We start from the raw sequence: 19,171 nt of genomic DNA, 5'->3' as shown, positions 1-19,171 counted from the left end.
TCAGATCACCCAAGTTCAGGGCTAAGTCCAAAAGGACCATCCCACCCCCGGCTTCATGTGTCAACCAGAGGTCCAGGTTGTCATCTGTGCTTCTGACTGACTGGTTCTAGATGGGAGGTTCCAACAACCCCTTCCCTGGTTCGATTAGTTTGCTAGAGTGACTCACAGGAGTCAAAAACATTTTACGTACTGATGAGGTTACCAGTGTATCATAAAAGGCTGTAACTCAGGAACAGCGGAGGGAAGAGATGCACAGGGCAACGTACGAAGAAAGGACACAGTGCCTCCGTGTTCGCTGTGTGAGACACTCCTCCAGCACCTCCACCACCCAGAAGTTCTCCAAACCCACCCTTTGAGATTTTAGGGAGGCTTCACTACATAGGCATGATCGATCTAGTCATTGAATCATTCATTCATTGGTGACTGGACTCAAACTCCAGCCCCTCCTCCTCCCAGGAGGTGGGGGGCGGGGAACTGAAAGTTCTGACCCACTGATCACATGGTTGGCTGCACTGGTGATTGGTGGTCATCCTTAGCTGACTTAGGGGCTTTCTGAGTCACCTTGTTGATTTAACAAGAGATCTTGTTGCTCTCAACACTTGGACAATTTCAAAGGTTCCAGGAGCTATATGGGGTGAAGATCAAATGTATATATTTCTTATTATAAATCACAATATCACAAGTTCATAAATTCATTGAAAAGCAGTAACTGAATATGGGCATTTAAGTAATACATTATCAAAATGAGTGCAAAATGAGCTTCTTAAAGAATGAATATTTTAAAATACATCAAAATGAGTTTCTACAAATAAAAACACTCACTGAAGCTTCTCCATTTACAGAACAGTTTCAACAGTTCCTGTTGTTTTGAACCTAATTCTAACCAGCAGTGGGATGTGGAAATGCTGAGATTTGTCAGCGAGGGCGGGAGTGGGGAGAGTGACCTGATGTCAGAGTTCAGGACAGCAGAGGATGGGAAGGTGAGTTGATGTCAAGTGTATTCCCCAGCCTGGACTTTAAGAAGGCAGAAGCTACAGGGAGAAGAGAGAGCAGACAGGCAGGAGAGTCCATTGCCTGCATTTCCAAATAGGAAGGCACTTTCTTAAGAGAATCCTTTGTCTAATCAACAAATATTTACAAAGTGTCCAACTATTAGCCAGCCACTAACCAGCAGAGCTCATTTCCCCCTCAGAAGCTCTGCTCCGTTTGCTGAAATCTGCAACATGGGTCCTCCGCATGGCTCGGCCCACCCCATTTAATACTGCTCATCCATTTCCAGTCTCTGTCCCTTTTCCTGTGGTACATTCTTCACAGCACATAGGACTATGTGAAACTATTTGTTCAGTGATTTCTGTGTAAAGCTTATAGGAAGTGTCATAAGACAGGGATACATCTCATCTATCTTATTCAAGGCTGAGACTAGAACAGTACTTGGAAAATTCATATATTCACTCATTCAACATGTATTTAAAGCATCTACTAGTACCAGGCCCTGATCTAAGCCCTTGGGGATGGATCGGGGAGCAAAAATTTCCTTCCCTCATGGATTTTACTTGAAGGTTGAATGATGACAACAATGAATGTTCTTTGAGGGCTTTCTATGAAAAACATTTACTCTTTAGAATTCTATGAGGCAGGTATGATTACAGTCCTTATGTTACAGGTAAGAAAGCCCAGGCCCGGAGAGGTCAAGAAATTTGTTCGAGGTCAAGAAATTTGCTCAAGGCCAAGTAAATGACAAAGTAAAGATTCACCTTCCGGGAGTCTGGTTCTGGAGCTCAATATCTTAACTGTTCTGCTACAATACCTCTTGCTTTTATATGCACAGTAGGTGTGCAATAAACACTACTGAAAAAATGGCTGGAAAGGCCAAAGGACAGGGACATCACCGGGGAACTGCAGCGGTGGGAGAGTCAAGGAGCTTCACAGAGAAAGTGACACCTGATGATCCTTGAAAGCTAAGAGTTCAGAGCATGGAAGGGTGAGGGCGAGAGCGCGGGTGTAACTGCAAACAGCAAGCACTGCGCTGGTCTACAAGGGAGCTGCAGAGCAGAGGCCACAGTAACAGAACCGTCATGGTGAAGAGCCTCGTGTGCCCTGCTAGGTTGTTGGAACTTGGTCCTAAAGGTACTAACGTGGGAGATTCTTGAGAAAGAATTCTGATCCCATATGTTAAAATTAATTCTGAGGGGGAAAAGAGAATATGAGACCCAAAAGGGACCAAGGGGGCTGAACTGGCCTTACCAACGCACCCAGCCAGATTTAAAGGGCCATGAACAAGAAGTATAACCAAGAACTGGAAAAAAGGAGCACCATGTTCTCTTCCAACTGAGAGATTTTATTACACATAGCTGCCTTTCTAAATTAACTTTTTATTAAACTGAATTGTCAAATCCCCTCTTCTAGTTACTCATGCCTTTAGGGACCTCAGTAAGATTTAGTGGCAGTAAATTCATGATGACAGTTCTAAGATATGAGATTATGAACTCATTACCTTTCAAAAAGATTTTCAAGAAGATGGCTTTGCCTCTTATCGACAGAGGTACAGAAAATAAACAGACCAAGCTCTGTCTCCTGAAGGTGGGTAATTGCTCTCAAAAAATAAGGGGAAGATTTGGGAGTGTCTCCAGGGCTCCTGTAAAAGCACCCGGGGAGTTGAGTTTGCAACTTGTATGGAAATCAGCAACACCAGTTCTGTTTTGTGCATCCCTTGCTCTATAGCACCTAGCATAGTGCTGACACACTTTGGATGGTCAGGAAGTGTGGGTTACATGAGACCAAAACAAAAGAATACGGATTGGACTACACCATTGTGGCTGAGCCCTACATGTCCCCTCTCTCTCAATACATGAGGAAACACAACTCGTGTTCCTGCTCAAGGTAGAAATTGCGGCAGGAATCAGGAAAATGCATTTCTTACTCTTTGCAAAGGCCCAAAGGTAAACGGCACAGAAGTCAATGGCACTCTATCAGGTTTGCTTCTATAATTATCAAAATACATTCAGGAGTCAGAGCAACATATCAGAAAACCTGTTTTTTTTTTTGTTGTTGTTGTTGCCCTAATTGCATCTGCTGTGGAAAAGCACTCTGGTGGACCTCACAGTCTTTTCTGTGCTTGCTGGAATTCTTCTATAACTGGTCCCAGGCACTACACTCCATCTCTAAATTTAGGTTGGGAAGAAATGGCTAATTTCTGTCTAGGTCTTCAGTTTCATATGCTATTTCTCTTAACCTTTTCCCAAACATGGGAAAACCAGATCTATACCCTCCTGGGGTTTGCATCCTGGAAAGAGACTGAGAGGTGGGTGTGTATGGTAATGAAGTCATGCGACCACAGGTATTCCTCGTTTTATCACACTTCTCTTTATTGCTGGCATTTCATAAGTGTCAAGGCTCAAAAGATAAATGGACAGCAAGGCCCTCCACCTAAAAGAAAAACGTGATTACGACTCTGATTCGGAGGTCTGGAACCTAACTGCATGACCTCTGAGATACGCTGTAGTTCCATACGGCTGTCAGTCTCAGCCACTAGGAAGACTGTGATCTGGAAAGACTATGGAGAAAAATGCCCCTTAGGACATTTAAGAAAATCTCAGTATTTGAAATGAACTCTTCAGCTATGCACATTTCTCTTTCATGATGGGACTGATAAATTAGATCCAAAGGAACAAATGACTGTTTCTGTTGGAAAAGTATGTGCATTACTCTGGGCTGTGAGTTTCTAAGTTTCAGGTGATAATAGTACAGTTGCCAGTTAAGTTATATGATTTAAGGCTTTCAGTAGTGAACTCTGAAATTAATAATACATGACCTGTTAGCATAGGGACTTCTGGGAAAAGCTGTAAAAATGAATTATTTGGAAAGTTCAGTGAGAATCTGCGCTGTTACAGAAGCAACGGCTTCTGCCACCTCAGAACCACCTCGCTCCTCTTTTCTGCTTTGGCTGGGACCAGGGGACCGACTGCCAAGGTTGGATTTCTAACCTTCTCTTGAAACTACTGCCTATGGAAAATGTTATTGCAGGCATTAGAGTGAAAGTCTGTTTTTTTTCCCCCAAGTCAGGACTCTACTTATTTTCCACTTTGATTTATGGCAAGATTGGACTTGTTTGGAATAAACCATTACAAAATAACCTCAAAGCCATTCCTGCTGAACAGTGCATCCTGGGGACAAATCATACAAAAAAGGAACAAGAAAGAACAACAAAATGTCCATGAGGTTCATAACACAAACTACATCATAAAGACATTTATCAAAGTCTGTATATTTTTTGCTCACAAATAATTAGCTAGATTAGTGTTTAAGAATCTATAATTTCCCATAAGTGAAGTATTTTTCTATATTTTAAGACACCACGAAATCCTGGTTTTAATTCTAACAATCTAGCCAATTAAAGGTGGGACAAACAACTCTCTGAAAGCCCTTACTTCGCATTTCATGGTCAAACTTCTTTTCCCTATTTCTTGACTTCACCTTTATTTGTACTGCCCAGCCAAGAAAAAATGATGACAACATGATTTCTCTGGTGTCCCCCCCAAAATGGGGGGCCACTTTTGCAGTTGACTTGCCAGCGGTTAGCATCTCTTAGGTGAGCTTTTGGGATGCGGTAGTCTGAGCTATCTCAAACTCTTTTCTATACATACACTGGCCCTTCAAGTCCTCACTTTCTTGGTGCACACATTAAACTCTTAAAATAGAACCACAAAAAACCCCAAAAAACAAAAAGAAAGAAAGAAAGAAAGAAGAGAGGAAGAGAAGGGAGGCGTCACCCATCTCTGCCAGAGTCTCCGTGGCTGCAGTTCCTCCCCTCCCGAGTGTTTCCTGAGATGCCCGACAGAGGAGTCGCAGGACCAGCGCGGGTCTCACCCGCCACGGTCGCCTGGTCCGGACTGACCCGCCAGGGGTCGCCCCGCTGGCTGTCCACCCTTGAGGACTTTGTGGGGAGCGGGGTCGGAGAGAAAAGCGCTCGTGCCCACCTTGATCGCAGGTGCCCTTGCTGACCTGGGTGATGGCCTTCTCCCCGCGGCTCTCGGCCCTCAGGCTGGCGGCGCGCAGCTGGCACCCGCTGGGGTAGGTGTTGCCGTCGCTGCCGCACACCGGGTAGCGGTTTTTGCACATGCACACGCCGCTCACCACGGCGCCGCCCGCTGCTGCCCCGGCTTTACCCTTCCGCCTCTTGCGGCTCTTCACGCACTCCATGCCCGGCGCACAGTACCCCCTGCCGGCGCCGCTGCCCCCGCACGGCTCGCCCTCGCCGCGGGCGCACATCGGGCAGCAGCCGCACGCGTCGCGGGTCTCGCCCAGCCGACAGCCCCGCGGGGGCAGGGGCGGGCAGGAGGCCGGCTCGCAGGGACCGCAGACGTCGGAAGAGGAGGAAGAGGGGAGGGGTAGGAGCAGGAGCAGCAGCCCGGCGGCGCCGAAGAGCAGGGCGCGTAGAGGCGGCCGCTCCATGGCGCGGCGGCGGCGGCGGCAGAGGGAGCGCGAATGAGCGGAGACCTGCTGGCCGGCGCCTTAAACAGGGCGCCCCACCCGGCCGGGCCCTGGGAACCACACCCCGGGGCGGCGAGAGCTCCGCCGCCCCGCCCGGGACCACAGGGCTCCTGCGCGCTCCTGCTGGCGGGGAAGGGTGGGGCATGCCCGCGGGCCCAGGGCGCCCGGCTCCGGCCTCCGGGGCTGGGGCCTCAGAGCAGGGCACCCCGCCGGCTCCTCCTCAGTCTCCGGCCCTTTGCCTCGAGGGCTGCGCCTCCGCCTCTCGTAGATCGCTTCTCTCATCCTCTGGACCCTCGTGTTTCCCAGTCCAGATCTTTATACTTCTTAATGACAACGACTTTGAACCGACCCAGTGTTTAATGTATTAACTTCTCCGGGACCCGAGAAACCAGGGTACTCATTACCCTATGGTCGTTTTACAACCCTGCCTGGGGATTTTGAGTTCCCGTGGGCCACAGGCCCCATGTGGTCTTGGGTGCCAGGCCAAAAGGGATAATCTTGCCAACTACTGCTCTTTCTGGAACCGCAACTGCCTCCTCCCCCTCTGCTTTCTTATGCCAAGTGAAGTTTTGAGTGTGAGCACTGGAATCCAGCCATGTGAGAGCTGTGCCATTGCTTTAAGTTCGTGCTAAACCGTGTGGGGCCTTCATCAGACCTCTCCGGAGAAGTGAGCTGAGCTGGGGGTGCCACTGAAGACGTAAAGCACCCCCAGTTTTCACTAGCAATTTTGTGACGTTTTTGATGTCAACGCCTGACAATTCCTCCTCGATGTTTCGTAAAGGACTCTACAAACTCAACTTGAAAGTCTCTTTTTCCAAGAAATCGGTCCTTCAAACTCCTCTTATTCATGATATAAGTTGATTCCATTTTTTAATTGGACATAAAACACTGCAGTGTGTGTGTGTGATTCTGTGTCACATTTTAGTTCTTTTTTTCTTAGCGTAAATCTTTTTTATAGGATTTTGAGCTAACTAAGAATGTGTGGTTCACAATGTCATCAGCAATATATAGATGTCACTCTCAACAAACAGTCTTTCTAGGATTATTATTGTAAACCTTTTGAAAATTAAATCACAATATTGAAGGAAAAAAAAACCTAGCCCCCTCGTATTAAGAAAACCTGGTACTACTTTTTTTGCCTCTTAGCATGTTCTGGGAAAGTGGTACTTTTTTAAAGAGTCGTATGTTAACATGACAATTGTTTAAAAAACAATGAAGTCTTCACAGCAGATTTTTCCTGAATATTTTTGCCTTTGTCCCACAGTAAGAGATACAGTTTACAGTCCCAAGTTGAAACACATGCAGTGTGTACTCTGGTATTTCCTATTCTATTCTATTTCTATTTTATTAATTTGCTGGTCAAAGCCCACTAACTTGATTTGATAATTTACTAGGTTCCCCAGCAGCCAACTGTTCGACAAAGATCCTGATGCAAGTAGTTCGTGTGTCTGAGAGGCCAGGCCAGGACACACCAGTTTGTTGGGCCGGAGGCGGTGGTTGAGGTAGGGAGTGAGCAGGAAGGGAAGAACGCCCATAAAGATGCTTATCCCAAAGGGCGGATCATCCAGGAACAGGTACAAAGGACGCATGGACAAAGCCAAGGGGGGGAGGATCGCGGTGGGAGGTGGGGATGGCTGGGGTGTAGGGGGAGTGGTGGGGAGAAAACAGGGACAACTGTACTTGAACAACAATATAAAAAAAGAGAGAAAAAAGATTCTTATCAAGTTAGGGTGGGCTGTGCTGCCAGACAAGACACCAGGCTCTACAAACTGAGTCTGTGTGCGTGTGTGTGTGTGTGTGCGTGTGTGTGTGTGTGTGTGTGTGTGTGTAGGGGGCATAGGGGTGCTGTCAGCAGCTGCCCCCCACACTATTTTTAAATGCTATGTGGGAGCCAGCAGTAAGAACACAAGCAGTTGGACGGTAGAGTCCCTTTGGGGGCTGGGGCTCACTGAGCAGCAATCAGAAGAGTAAGCAGGGCCCCCTCATCACTGAAGGGGTCGGCGGGCTGTGCGATGGTACCTGCCTGGAGGACTTGATAATAGGAAGAGAACGCCTTGCTTCCAAGTCAGGAGTTCTTTGATAATTGCTTTCTTCAAAGAAGGAGGACATTGTCACCCATTCGGCTTCAGTTCTAGTGAGATGAAGGTCCTGGATTTGGACACAGGATTGTGTTGTCTGCAAGTAGAATTTTACTTCTTCCTGTTTAATCTAGATGGCCTTTATTTCTTTCTTGCCTGTTGCATACCGCTCTGTCTGGTTTTGGGAATTGTATCTCTACTCCTTGTGGCTAAGGTCGAGGAATGACCTCTGGAATGTGAGCTATGGGAGACAAAGCTTGTCTCTGGTAGCAAACACTGCCTCAGTTTCCTCTCCCTGCCCCCCAAGCTTGGTCTGAAGTCAATGATGGGTAAGACCCCTCACAGCGGGGGGCAACCTAAGCCAGACTCAATCACTTGGGAGGCCTTCATGGAAGGACTCAGGGTGCTGTGACAGGGAGCAATGAACTCTCACCCCCTGGCCTTGACATACCCCGAGTCCCCATGTTCTCTGGGAGAAGTGCTTCCTGTGTCTAATCCCCTTAAGCCTGAATACCTGTTGGGGAGGGGTGCAGCTCCTTGCTTTGCTAGAGCGTGTCCTGGGGAAAAATCTGGCACCACAAAGACTTGCTGATAAACCTGTGAAATCTGCTCTGCTAAGAGTGCTTTCATTCATGTTAAGGGTTTGAGCAGGAAACCCTAAAACTCTGTTCCTGACAGACTCTGAAGCCCTCAGATTTCTTCAAATTGTTATCTACTGTCTGATTCTTGCCGCCCTGTATGCCTGTGTATTACAACCCAATAAAAGGCCCTGGAGGAGGGGGCTCGAGGCCTTCTTCTCCTCCGAGAAACTGGACACTGCTCACTTCTCCTCCCCAAACAGATCACATCATGTCTCAGTCATATTTACTCTCATCCATGGCATCCCTGGGGGACTTGCGAGGAAAGTCGCCCCCACACTTGCCTGATTGCCCTAGTAGAACCTCCCGTGTAATGTGGAGTAGAAGTGGCAAGAGTGGGCATCCTTGTCTTGTTCCCCACCTTCGAGGGAAAGCTTTCAGTCTTGCATGATGTTAGCTGTGGCTTCTTTATAAACGAGGTCTTACGAGGTTGAGGAAATGCCTTTCTGTCCTACCTACGTGCTTTTACCATGAAGAGGCATTGAATTTTGTTAAATGCCTTTTTTGGGTAACAATTAATATGATGTATTTTGTTCTGTTGATACAGTGTATTACAGTAATTGACTTTTGAATGTTAAACTGAACTTGTATTCCTGGGATAAATCACACTTGTCATGATGTATACTCCTTTTTTATATGTTTCTGGATTTGATTTGCTACTATTTAGTTGAGGACGTTGGCATCTATATTCAAAGGAGGTGTTGGACTGGAGATTTCTTGTGACATCTTTTGTTTTTGATATCAGGATAATAGTGTCCTCATAGAATGAGTTAGGAAGTGTTCCCTCATTTTCTGCTCTCGGGGGAAGAGTTTGTGAAGAATTGGTGTTAACTCTTTTAATGTTTAGTAGACTTCACCAGGGACACCAGCGGGGCCTGGGCGTTTCTTCGTGGGCAGTGTTTTGGTGGCTACTCCAATCTTTTTACCTGTCACAGGCCTGTATTGGTTTGCTGGGGATGCATTACAGGAAGAGCACAGGCGGGGTGGCTTGCGTCACAGATGTTCATTTCCCCACAGCCCTGAAGGCTGCAGGGGCAAGAACAAGGTGCCAGCGGAGTTGATTTCTTCTGCGGGCCCTAACGGCAAGATCCTCTCCCAATTCGGGCCTGGTGCCACCACAAAATACCGAGCACCCTGTCTCTTGCGAAACAAGACCGCTGCCTTACCAATCATAGTTTTGTATTGCTTGGGTCCGCCATTACTACAGGTAAGATTTATTGAGATAATCATAGACTTGACCCCATCCAGAGTGAACTCCTGCTTCTTTAGACCTTCCCCCAAATGACTCAATCAAAGCACAAAACCCATAACCTGTTCTTTCTAACATTTTCTCTCTGAGGCACCCCGCAGTTCCATATGCAGTCCATTCCCTCTTGCTACGGTGAGTAATAAACCCAATGTATTTGACTTATTAGGTGTGTTCCTGGTGGTCTTTGGGTGAAGGGCAATGACCCATGAGAGATCTACCTTCCAGCTCCTTCTTTTCTATACTACCTCAGCTCAGCATTCCCCTGCTCCAACCCACAATACACTCCAAAATCCTTTGTTGATGGCCCTTGCACCTGGCAAGCAGCCTTCTTGGTGGGACACCTCCAAGACTTCTCATGGCATCTGTGAACTTCAGTGGCATCTGTGGGAAACCCAGGGTTTCAGGCAGCCTGCCCTGCTGTGTTGCTTGGTGCCCTGCCTCTCCAGCAGATGTCTGATTGGAGAATGGAATGCTTGTCTCCCTTTATCAATGTTTGTGATGCAGGCATTACAAGTATGTTGGTGTCTCCCTGTTCACTTGGCTTTTTTGGGTGGGGGGTGGAGGACAGGCATGGTTGGGGAGGAGAAACCCATGCATCCTCCCCTGGGTTGTCACTCACCCCAGCCTGCTCGCACAACGTGGGGCTCAGCGTGCCAGGCGGGATTGACTGTGTGGCCCGTTAACACTGAGGCACACTTTGCTCCAGTTCTCGATGGCTCTTTTTTAGAATGTGGGCATGTGTAGCACCTCTGATTCAGGGCTGTGTATCCTAGTACCAGTTCCAGGCAAGGAAAAATGTTTCTATTCAAGTTATTATGGTGGTTACTTATCATCTTTTGCTTCATTACATTTTTTTCTCCTCTCCCTCCTCCATCATCATCTTCAAGTACATTGCCGAGTGGTGGGGTGTGGGTGACCATCCAAGCTCTGGCAAACAGCATGTGGAAAAGAAAGAAGCCAGGGGAAATCATTTTGGCACATTCCAGCAGCCAGAAAAAGGCCTGCACAGGTGAGGTAAGGTTTGTATGGGGAGAAATGGATCTAGAGATAGGGCAGATGCCAGATGCCAAGGACTTTGCATGCCATGCCCAGGACTGGTTCAGAGCTATCGGTGGCTGTAAGCTATAGAAGGATTCAGAAGAGAGGCGAGATCAAGTTTCCAATGTAAGGAAGGTCAGTACAGAAGAGGGGAATGGATTCTGATAGGGACAGAGTGTAATTCTTACAATGCAGGAGCTACCCTTAGCCTATGCAGTGTTTTTATGTGAGTTAGAAAAAAGCACCCCTCACTGGGCAGATGCGGGGCAAGGAGAAGGTGCTGTTATGCCAAGAAAAATGTGCCTCTTGCTTCTAGGAGGAGAACCGAGCCTAGCATGGTTTAGCGGGTGAAAGGTGGGCTGAATTTCAGCCTCACTCGGTGCCTGGGCTGGGTGCTCGGGGGCACTGCGCAAACTGCACAGCCTTACAGGGAAGCCCAACCTGGGGCCAACATGGTGCCTGGTGCAGACACAGCACTCGATTACGATTTTGAAAAAGTAAATGGATGAAAGGGAATATCAGCTGGATAGCTACTTCTAGTCACTATTGCCAACTACTTTTACCATCTATGGAGAACAATGGGGGCTTGGAGTAAGTTGGCTACGGGAATGGGGGAAATGGGCCACAGTAGTTGTTGTCCATCCTGGACATTTTTGTTCATAATTATCCTGGGACAACCAGCATAAGTCAAGATTGTCCTGGACAGCAGGGACATACAATCATCCCAAATAGAAGGGAGAAGGATGGATGAGAGATCTTTGAGAAATAAAATACACAGGCCTTGGAAAGTATCTGAGAGGAAGTTGAGAGAGACCTTGACATTTTTTTTTTTTTTGCATGGGGTCCTGGGTAAAAGCAGCTGTTAAAGCACGTTTGTGTTGGGGGAAGGTGCCAAGCTGAATTTTGGACGTGCTAATTTCTTTACAAAACCAGGTCTGTTCCTTTTGGGTACTTCTAGAAAGGGAAGAGGGTTTCTTAGTGACCACTACACATTGTTGCAGAGACCTTGCTGGCCATTTGACTTACAGTAAGTCCTTGATATTTGTTCTCTCGTTACATGTGAAGTCCCTCAGTGATAAAATCTCATTGTGTAATAAAGGATAAAAACTGATTTCTTAACAGCATTCTTATCTGATCTTCTAGAAGAGTTATGGCTGTGCAGGGAAATAGCTAATGACATAATTGAAAAGGCATTAATAGCCTATAAAATTCAATATTTAGAGACACAGGATTTGAAGGACTGTCTGGGGGTCATTTAAAGCTGGTCGGCACTGGAGCATGCTGTTAGTTCTGACCATTAGTCATCGGGGCACACAAGTACCCGAAGAACTCTTAGAGATCATCCAGGAAGATGGGTTCTCTTGTACTCTGCTCTATTATTTGACAACCTTTCAAGATTTCCGAAGGTCACTGAATTAATAAGCCAACTTCCAAATATACACAGTTGCAATGAAATTTAAACTCTAATCCTCACTCTGCCATATATATATCATAGGAGGTTGTTCAACCTCTAGGAGCTTCATTACCTGGCTTAAAAATCATTATTTTTCACTTTAACTTTGAATTAACACAGAGTTTTACATTTCCCTATACAATAGAGAGCATCACTTTTTGTGACAACAAATAGAAAGAAATCTCTTTGGGCTATTCCATAATTAGGCTCCATCCTTTTTTTGTTATGGGGGAAATGATGTGATCACTGGGTGGGAAATGATGCAGTGCCCCCTATTAATCTTCCAGTTGCCCGATTGCATAATTCACCTTGGCAAAGGAGAAAAATAAAAAATAAAACATTCCTCCTCATTATTAGAAGAGTCCCAGGAGGACAAAGTAGGTGCATAAGATATTTTCAGGGAATAAGTTGTCGTGACAAACTTAACTGAATGCGAAACTCTGTGCTCGTGAAGGGTTGGTTCCAGGGGTGTCTGAACGTCTGCGTGTTCATCCCAAGAGCGCTGACTCCTTCCCTTCTGAACTAGGTCATTGGCTGAGACGTTAGGGTGTGGAGTGACTAACTGGTAAAACAAAGGTTGTTAGGGGATTCATTTACATTCACAGAACTGTTCCTTTCTCTGGTGCTAATGATTTACTTCTGTAAAAGCGACCACTAAGTGACACGATTGTTGCTTTATTTACTCCTGACTGGTGTGTCAGCCTCTTCACAGAATGACTAGCTCATCCCAGCATTGTCACATCCATAGCCATCAAGCCTCAAGTCCAAATCCAAGCCACGCCCCTCATTAGTGCCTTCTTATAGCATTAACCTTTAATAAAAATGCTTGCCTTTTACCAGGAAAGATGAGACGCCAAAACAGTGGGAGTGGTGGGAAAATTTAAATTCTTCTCCTTTTTTGATTCTTTTTGTGTGGAATTTTCTCAGGTCACTTGAGTATATTCTTATACCCGATTGAGAAGTAACACATTGAGGTTTTCTATAAGGTTCAAAGGACGATTTTTGTCCTCATGTTACTTGACCTTGTGTCCTGCAAGCCCACGAGATGCATTGGTGGTTGGCATGTAAGTTAGGGCCTTCAGGGGCAGGGCTCCCCAGTGATACTCTTCCTGTGGAAAAAGTGAGAGAGGGGAGAGAGGATACAGCTGCAAGAGAAAGGAACTGGTGTTTCCTTGGCCCACAGTGCGCTCTCTCGCAGCTGTGTGTGGTCCAGGTCTCAGGAATTCGTGGGGTTGGCTAGCACATGGCTGGGGAGCCCAGGTGAGGCTTGCACACCTTCAGGTGGGAAGTGGGCTCAACTGAGATGAGCTGGTAGGTGTGCAGTGGGAGTGTTTGGAGGAGCTTTGTGGTGGCAATGGCACCTGTGTGGGAAACCTGCCACCTCTTTAGCCATGGCAATGAGGTGATAGACATTCACAAGTCCAGAAAATTGGCTTATTAGGGGAAAGTGATGCTTTCCAGCTTCATAGGCCTCTCAGAAACCATCTTGCTAAAAATCTTTTCTTACCACATTCTTAATGTAATTCTATACCAATAGCATTTGCAGGAGGCTCACTGGGGACTGAAGAAAAGTTATGTCCAAGTATAACTGCACCAAACTAATTAGAATGTAGAGAATTCTTAATCCTGGCTTCTTGAGGCAGCTGTGGTCAATTGAGGGTTTATACTTAAATAAATACTATTGATTTACCACCCCAGCTTGTTAAGAATGACAGACTTTAAAAACTTGAAAAAATATAATCTTTATTATATTTTTCCATTACCATTTAGCCCCCTTATACCCCCTAAAATCTTCTTTATAAAGCACTTTAAAAGCTGTACTCCAGCTGCACCCTTGGCTTTTCCCCTTTGACCTTCCTGAACTGCCAAACCAAAATACTTCTGGTTCCCTGGATGTGACGTTCTCACGAGGCTTCTTATGTGGCATTTATTCTCTTTGGAATTCTCTAGGGAAACCAGGCATTTACTTCATCCCTAGGGCCTGTTTGCTTCCCCTGAGGTGGACCTCTGCCTCCTTTGCCTGTTTCCCTTTGGGAAGTTGTCTTGCGTCTGAACCCCAGCCCAGTCTGGGCTCCTGCAGTTCATGGCCAGGTGCCGATTGAAAAGGGGCCACATCCTGAACCCGAAAAGCTCAGTGGAGGCCTGCATGGTGGCATTACAAACTCAGAGACTGAAAGTAACCACCTAGGATGCTCTGAACCTAAAAATTCCAAACTAAAAGCAGGTTGTGGCAGGTAGTCACGTTCTAGGCCTGTAGCTTCCTTGACAAAGGTCAGCGTTTACCTTAAAGAGCCTGTCCAGCGTTTTTTGCATCTAAGATAACCTTCGAAATGTCAGAATAATCTTTTCCAGACTGCTCATGACACAGTCCCCACACCAGAGACAAGGTTGCAGAACCCCTTGCTATCTCCCGTCTGACACCCAGAGCATTCTCCCTCATCCTGTAGCTCAGACATTGCTGTCTGTGGGAGGGGCCTTCTCCATTCCTCAGGTCTGGTGGAGGAGCCCCCCCGAGTACATTTTCTGTCCTAGATTTACAGCATTGTATCTGACTGATCCCTGGACTGTGCAATCTCAGGGTAGTGGCTAGATTTAAAGAGTGATTTACTATTGCTATATCTCTAGCACTCAGCCCAATGGATGCATATATGCATGAAAGAAAAGAAAAGAAAAAAAGAAAGGGAGGAAGGATAGGAAGGAAGGAAGAGAGAGAATAATTTTTCTATCTCCTACTGGTTAGCTCTGTTGCCTAAGTCATCTTAATTGACATATAATCTTCAGAGTTGTGGGGGCATTCGTTTGGGGGAGGGGAATCCTTTTCTTTTCTTATTCCAGTTTCCAGCACTTTCTAACTGTATGACCTTGAGTAAGTAACTAAAGCTCTCTGTGCTTCAGTTTTCTCATCTATAATATGATACGAGGGTAAGTAATAGTAGTACCTATCTCACAAGGTTGCAGGGGCAATAAATGAGCTAATACACATAGAGTACTTGGAATAGTGCTTGGAACATAGCCCTCAATAAATGTTATTATTTAATTATTGTCTCTGCTTTCCTTGGTATTGTCACAGGGTAACTAAAGCAACAATGTTTGACAAAATTGATTAATAGAATTAAATAAATTAATTAATTAACTTAAAAAATCTTTTTTGCCCCCTAATGTAGCATAATCGTGGACATGATATCTCATCATATTTACAGTCCAGGGAATTAGGGGAGGAAATCTTGGATGGTCAGTTTAGAATTCTGCTTATTATAATTGCCAAATGCTGTCTTCTGAGATTAATTCTTCACTGAAGCCAGGGTTTGTGGCCCCCTGTCTTGCGTTTGTGTGCCTTGCACCTCACAGTTTGTTGCCTAGGTTCTACAATTTAATCAATACAGTTCTCCCTGTGGTTCAGAGGCAGGTGCCAGTCTTCTGGGGCATTGATCCCTGGTTTTGTCTGTGGGATTTGGACTTTGAGGTTCGGTATCCTAAGCACCCATCTTTGCTTGGACTGCACAAGGAGAGAAATGAGAAGTAGATAGCAGCAGACAGAACTCTGACCAGGCTCCAAACCTGAGTGTTTTAATGTCACAAGCAAATAAGAAATTGCTGCTGTATTCATAGACCGACAATTATCTCATTACATAACTTCTTAGGCCTTGAAAGATGTTTTGACAAAGAATATCTGGTGTTGTTTTCAATTAAATATTATACCACTAAACTTTGATTAAAAGCAGATTTAAAAGTGTACTAGCCTCCTTATTAAGAAGATGGCTAAATGCAAAAAAAAAGTCAGTTATCTAAATTGTTTTTTACCTTCTTTGTTGCTCTATTTTAACTGGATTCCCATTAATGACTGTTTAAAACCAACACAATTTTATGTACAGTAAATTTAGAAGCATAAATAAGATTGCCATACCAATACTGCTGTTCTCCCTGTTTTTCTATTGATACCTCATTTTATTTTATGCTTTAATTAAATTGAATATATTTTATGTTTCTGTTTGCTTTAAAAGAACTGCAGTGCATATAATTGACACTATTTCATCCTTGTCAGAAAGTGCTGAGTTGAATTAAATACACCAGTTCCATTTCCTTTTACATTTAATCTGTGTAAAAGACAGAAATAATATGAAGTGTATTTCTTTTCCAAGTTACCTTGATGGGTGAAAATAGCTAACCACCTAGTAATTAGTAATAAAGACTGAAATGAAATTTTTCCCATTAGCATAACTGATATCTGTGTTAAAATAGTTAGTGATATGAAATAATTTTAGTTATTAATTTTCCCCAAGTGGTATATAACAAATAATAAACACATTATTGCTATTCCATGTACTTCATATAAAGCATAAATCTTCAAGCACATATTTTAATATGTTTATTATGTCATGCTTAGTATGTCATATTTAATCTAAGTATTTTGGATGGGGAAATGATATTATAGCATATTTCTGTGGATCAGAGCTCAGCAAACTTTTGGTTAAAGGGCCACATAATAAGTAGTTTCAACTTGCAAGGCTATATGATTTTGCAACTGTATAATTCTGCTTTTGTAGCATGAAAGCAGCCATAAACAATATGCAAATAAGTGCCTGTGACTGTGTTCCAATAAAACTTTATTTACAGAAACAGGTAGTGAGCCAGGTTTGAGTCCTGGGCTATAGTTTGGTGGCCCCTGCCATCAAGGATAGTAAGCAGAAAGTGGCTAATGTTGACAGCTGAGAAAAAACCAATAGGTCAGTTCACGAATTAGGGTCCCCGTTAGGATACTTTTGTTTTCTCTGATTTTTGTTTGTTTGTTTTGCAAGAGTTTGTCTAAATTTAATCTGTTGATTCCCACATTGGAATTTCTTCCCATATCTTCTTCAAGAGGGAATCAAGACTCATCAATATTTTCACAAGCATAAGTTAACAAATAATTATCCTGAAGAAAATGTGCTAATTTCTCCAGTGGTTCAGACTGTACCCACAGCATGTTATCTTGCACACAAACGTGGCCTCAATCGGGCCAGACTTTGCAGGTTCTCAGCTTCATGCCATTGTATTTTAGATTAGTTTTGGGTGGGAAGAGGGTCAAGTACAGTGAAAAGCCAGGAAGTGTTTCTTTACTGGAATTTGGGAAATAGATACTATGCTTTCACTAAAACAAAAAACAAACAGGAAGGACATTTCTCCTTGTCTTCTGAGCACGATGCTTTCCCCCATCCATAACAATATGCCTGAAACACGCGAGAGACGCCTGGCCTAGATGCACGTGCTGTTCCCGCAGTGCCTTTCCCCCCAGTGCTCTCTGTGGGCACAGCATTCTTATTCAAGAGCAGTTACTGTGTCCTCTGTGACTTGCTTTGTGGCAGGATAGCTGCCTCCTGGTCTGCAGTTGCTGACCTGAGTGCTAGTTATTAAGGGCATATTGCCTCAGTGGGAAGTCCGAGTCTGGACATGTAGTTTGCCAAGCAACTTTCTTACGTGACTGGGCTCAGGTGGCCCCTGCAGAAACAAAGCCATCCTTTCCCTTCATGCGTAATTGTTTTGTCGCGTAGGCAACATTGCCTTACATGTTTAAACCATAAAGTGTTAAATAACACTCTGCAACAGCTTGTCGGGGGCATTAATATCACTTATACCTGCCATTCTACTAAGGGTCTCTTATGTTCTAGGAAGTTCTGACATGTTTTATCTGATTTTTATGATAATCATACGAGGTAAGAATTATTAGCACCATTTTATTTGTATGGAAAGGGAGGCTCAGAGAGTTTCAGTGACTTGCAGAAGACGGTGAAACTGTAAAGGGTGGAGCTGGGACTCCACGCTCAGCCCGCTTGAGGACCAAAGCCCTATCTTTCTCTCAGGATGTCTGTTTTGATATAGCTTGAGGCCAGTGGTTCTCAATGGCCACGTCACACCTCAGCGCAATTAAATCCTCAGTGCAATTAATGGCCAGAGTAGGGTCTGGATGTGGATATTTTTCAAAAGTACCCCGAGTGACATTGACATACAGCCAAAGTTGATGATCATTGATCTCCGGAGTAAAATATAGCAATAGCCTGTATTTGGGTAAAGGCCGGGCGTACGCTAGTTGTTAAATTGGCAAATTCATCCTCACGGCCTTTGCTAAGTCTTTCCTTGTCATTTTCTGCTGCCACTTCACCCTCTAAGGGCCTCCTTCAGGGACCCGTGCCCTCCGTGTGCACCTACTCACGCAGCCTCTTGTATCAGGCATGGGCGTCATCCTTTGGCTCCAACTTACTGTGAGTAAGACTGCAAGGGTTTTTGTGTGGCATTTTTTTATCTGATTCTTAACCTTTCTCTTGGAAGGAAGCCTGGAGCAAGTCCCTGACAAGGAGATTCCTGGGTTAGGGGAAAGGAGTGACTAATTCGGAATGATAGAATCTGGGAAGCAGTGACCTCTGAGAATTCTGAAGGGAGGTCATAACCTCTGTAGATGGATGGGGTTGTTGGGCCCGGTGGGGGTGGGCCTGTCTGGAAGGGAGGGAACAGCCTGAGGCAAGACCTAGAAGCAGGAAACCCAAGGTGTCCTAGAAGGTTCTGAGTGCCTAATGAGAGCCCCGTGTCTTCCTGGGAAGTAAGAGGCCCATGGGAATGGGGTGCAGGATGGGTTGCACACACACTGTGTACACCCGTTTGTAGGGGGAGGCGACTCTGCGAAGGAGGGAGTCACCTCTGAGGCAAGTGTCAGTATCTTCTTCACCCAGGCAACCCTCCAGAGGCCCAGCACTTCCTATTTCCTTAGAAAGGGCAGACCACCCCCTGCCCCCTTGACCTGGATGACTGGGCCGAGGGTAGTTTCCAGAACCAAATGCACGAGTACACTTGCTGGCTAGAGCACCAGTGAGATGATCTCCCTTGGGGATTTAAGCCGGTGGTCCCAGAAACTTCATTACAGAGGGCCCCGGGTGTGACAGATCACGCAGAGTGCTCTCCGCCTCGCGTTGCGTTAGGGCCTACGGCTGTGGGGTATACAGGACCACGCTCTGTTCCCATTGAGCTTACCTTAAAGTGGGGAGGTGAACAAGCAAATAAGGAAGTCAGTTGCACGTGGTGACTGTCTTAGTCAGTACCATAGACTGGCTGGTTTATAAAAACCAGAAATTTAGTTCTAGGGGCTGGAGGTTCAAGGTCAGAGTGCCAGCACATGTGGGTCCTGGGAAAGGCCTGCTTCCTGGTTTGCAGACAGCCATCCTTTTGCTGTGCCCTCCATGGCAGGAGGGGGGCCGGG

At 45.5% G+C, this 19,171-nt stretch overlaps 1 protein-coding gene across 1 annotated transcript in view; it reads right to left on the bottom strand.

Moving 5' to 3' along the window:
* IGFBP7 (insulin like growth factor binding protein 7) overlaps positions 1-5,528 on the bottom strand; it is a 72,249-nt gene extending 66,721 nt beyond the window's left edge. Inside the window, exon 1 of the mRNA XM_037034164.1 lies at positions 4,977-5,528. Coding sequence (XP_036890059.1) covers positions 4,977-5,451 — 475 coding nt within the window. The 5' untranslated portion in view covers positions 5,452-5,528. The remainder of the gene's footprint in view (positions 1-4,976) is intronic.
* Between the last annotated feature and the right edge of the window lie 13,643 nt (positions 5,529-19,171).

This window comes from Sturnira hondurensis, unplaced genomic scaffold (genome assembly GCF_014824575.4).
Source record: "Sturnira hondurensis isolate 20B ecotype Veracruz unplaced genomic scaffold, ASM1482457v3 Scaffold0022017, whole genome shotgun sequence".
In the NCBI taxonomy this organism is placed as follows: domain Eukaryota; kingdom Metazoa; phylum Chordata; class Mammalia; order Chiroptera; family Phyllostomidae; genus Sturnira; species Sturnira hondurensis.
This window is presented reverse-complemented; position numbering and strand designations above follow the sequence as displayed.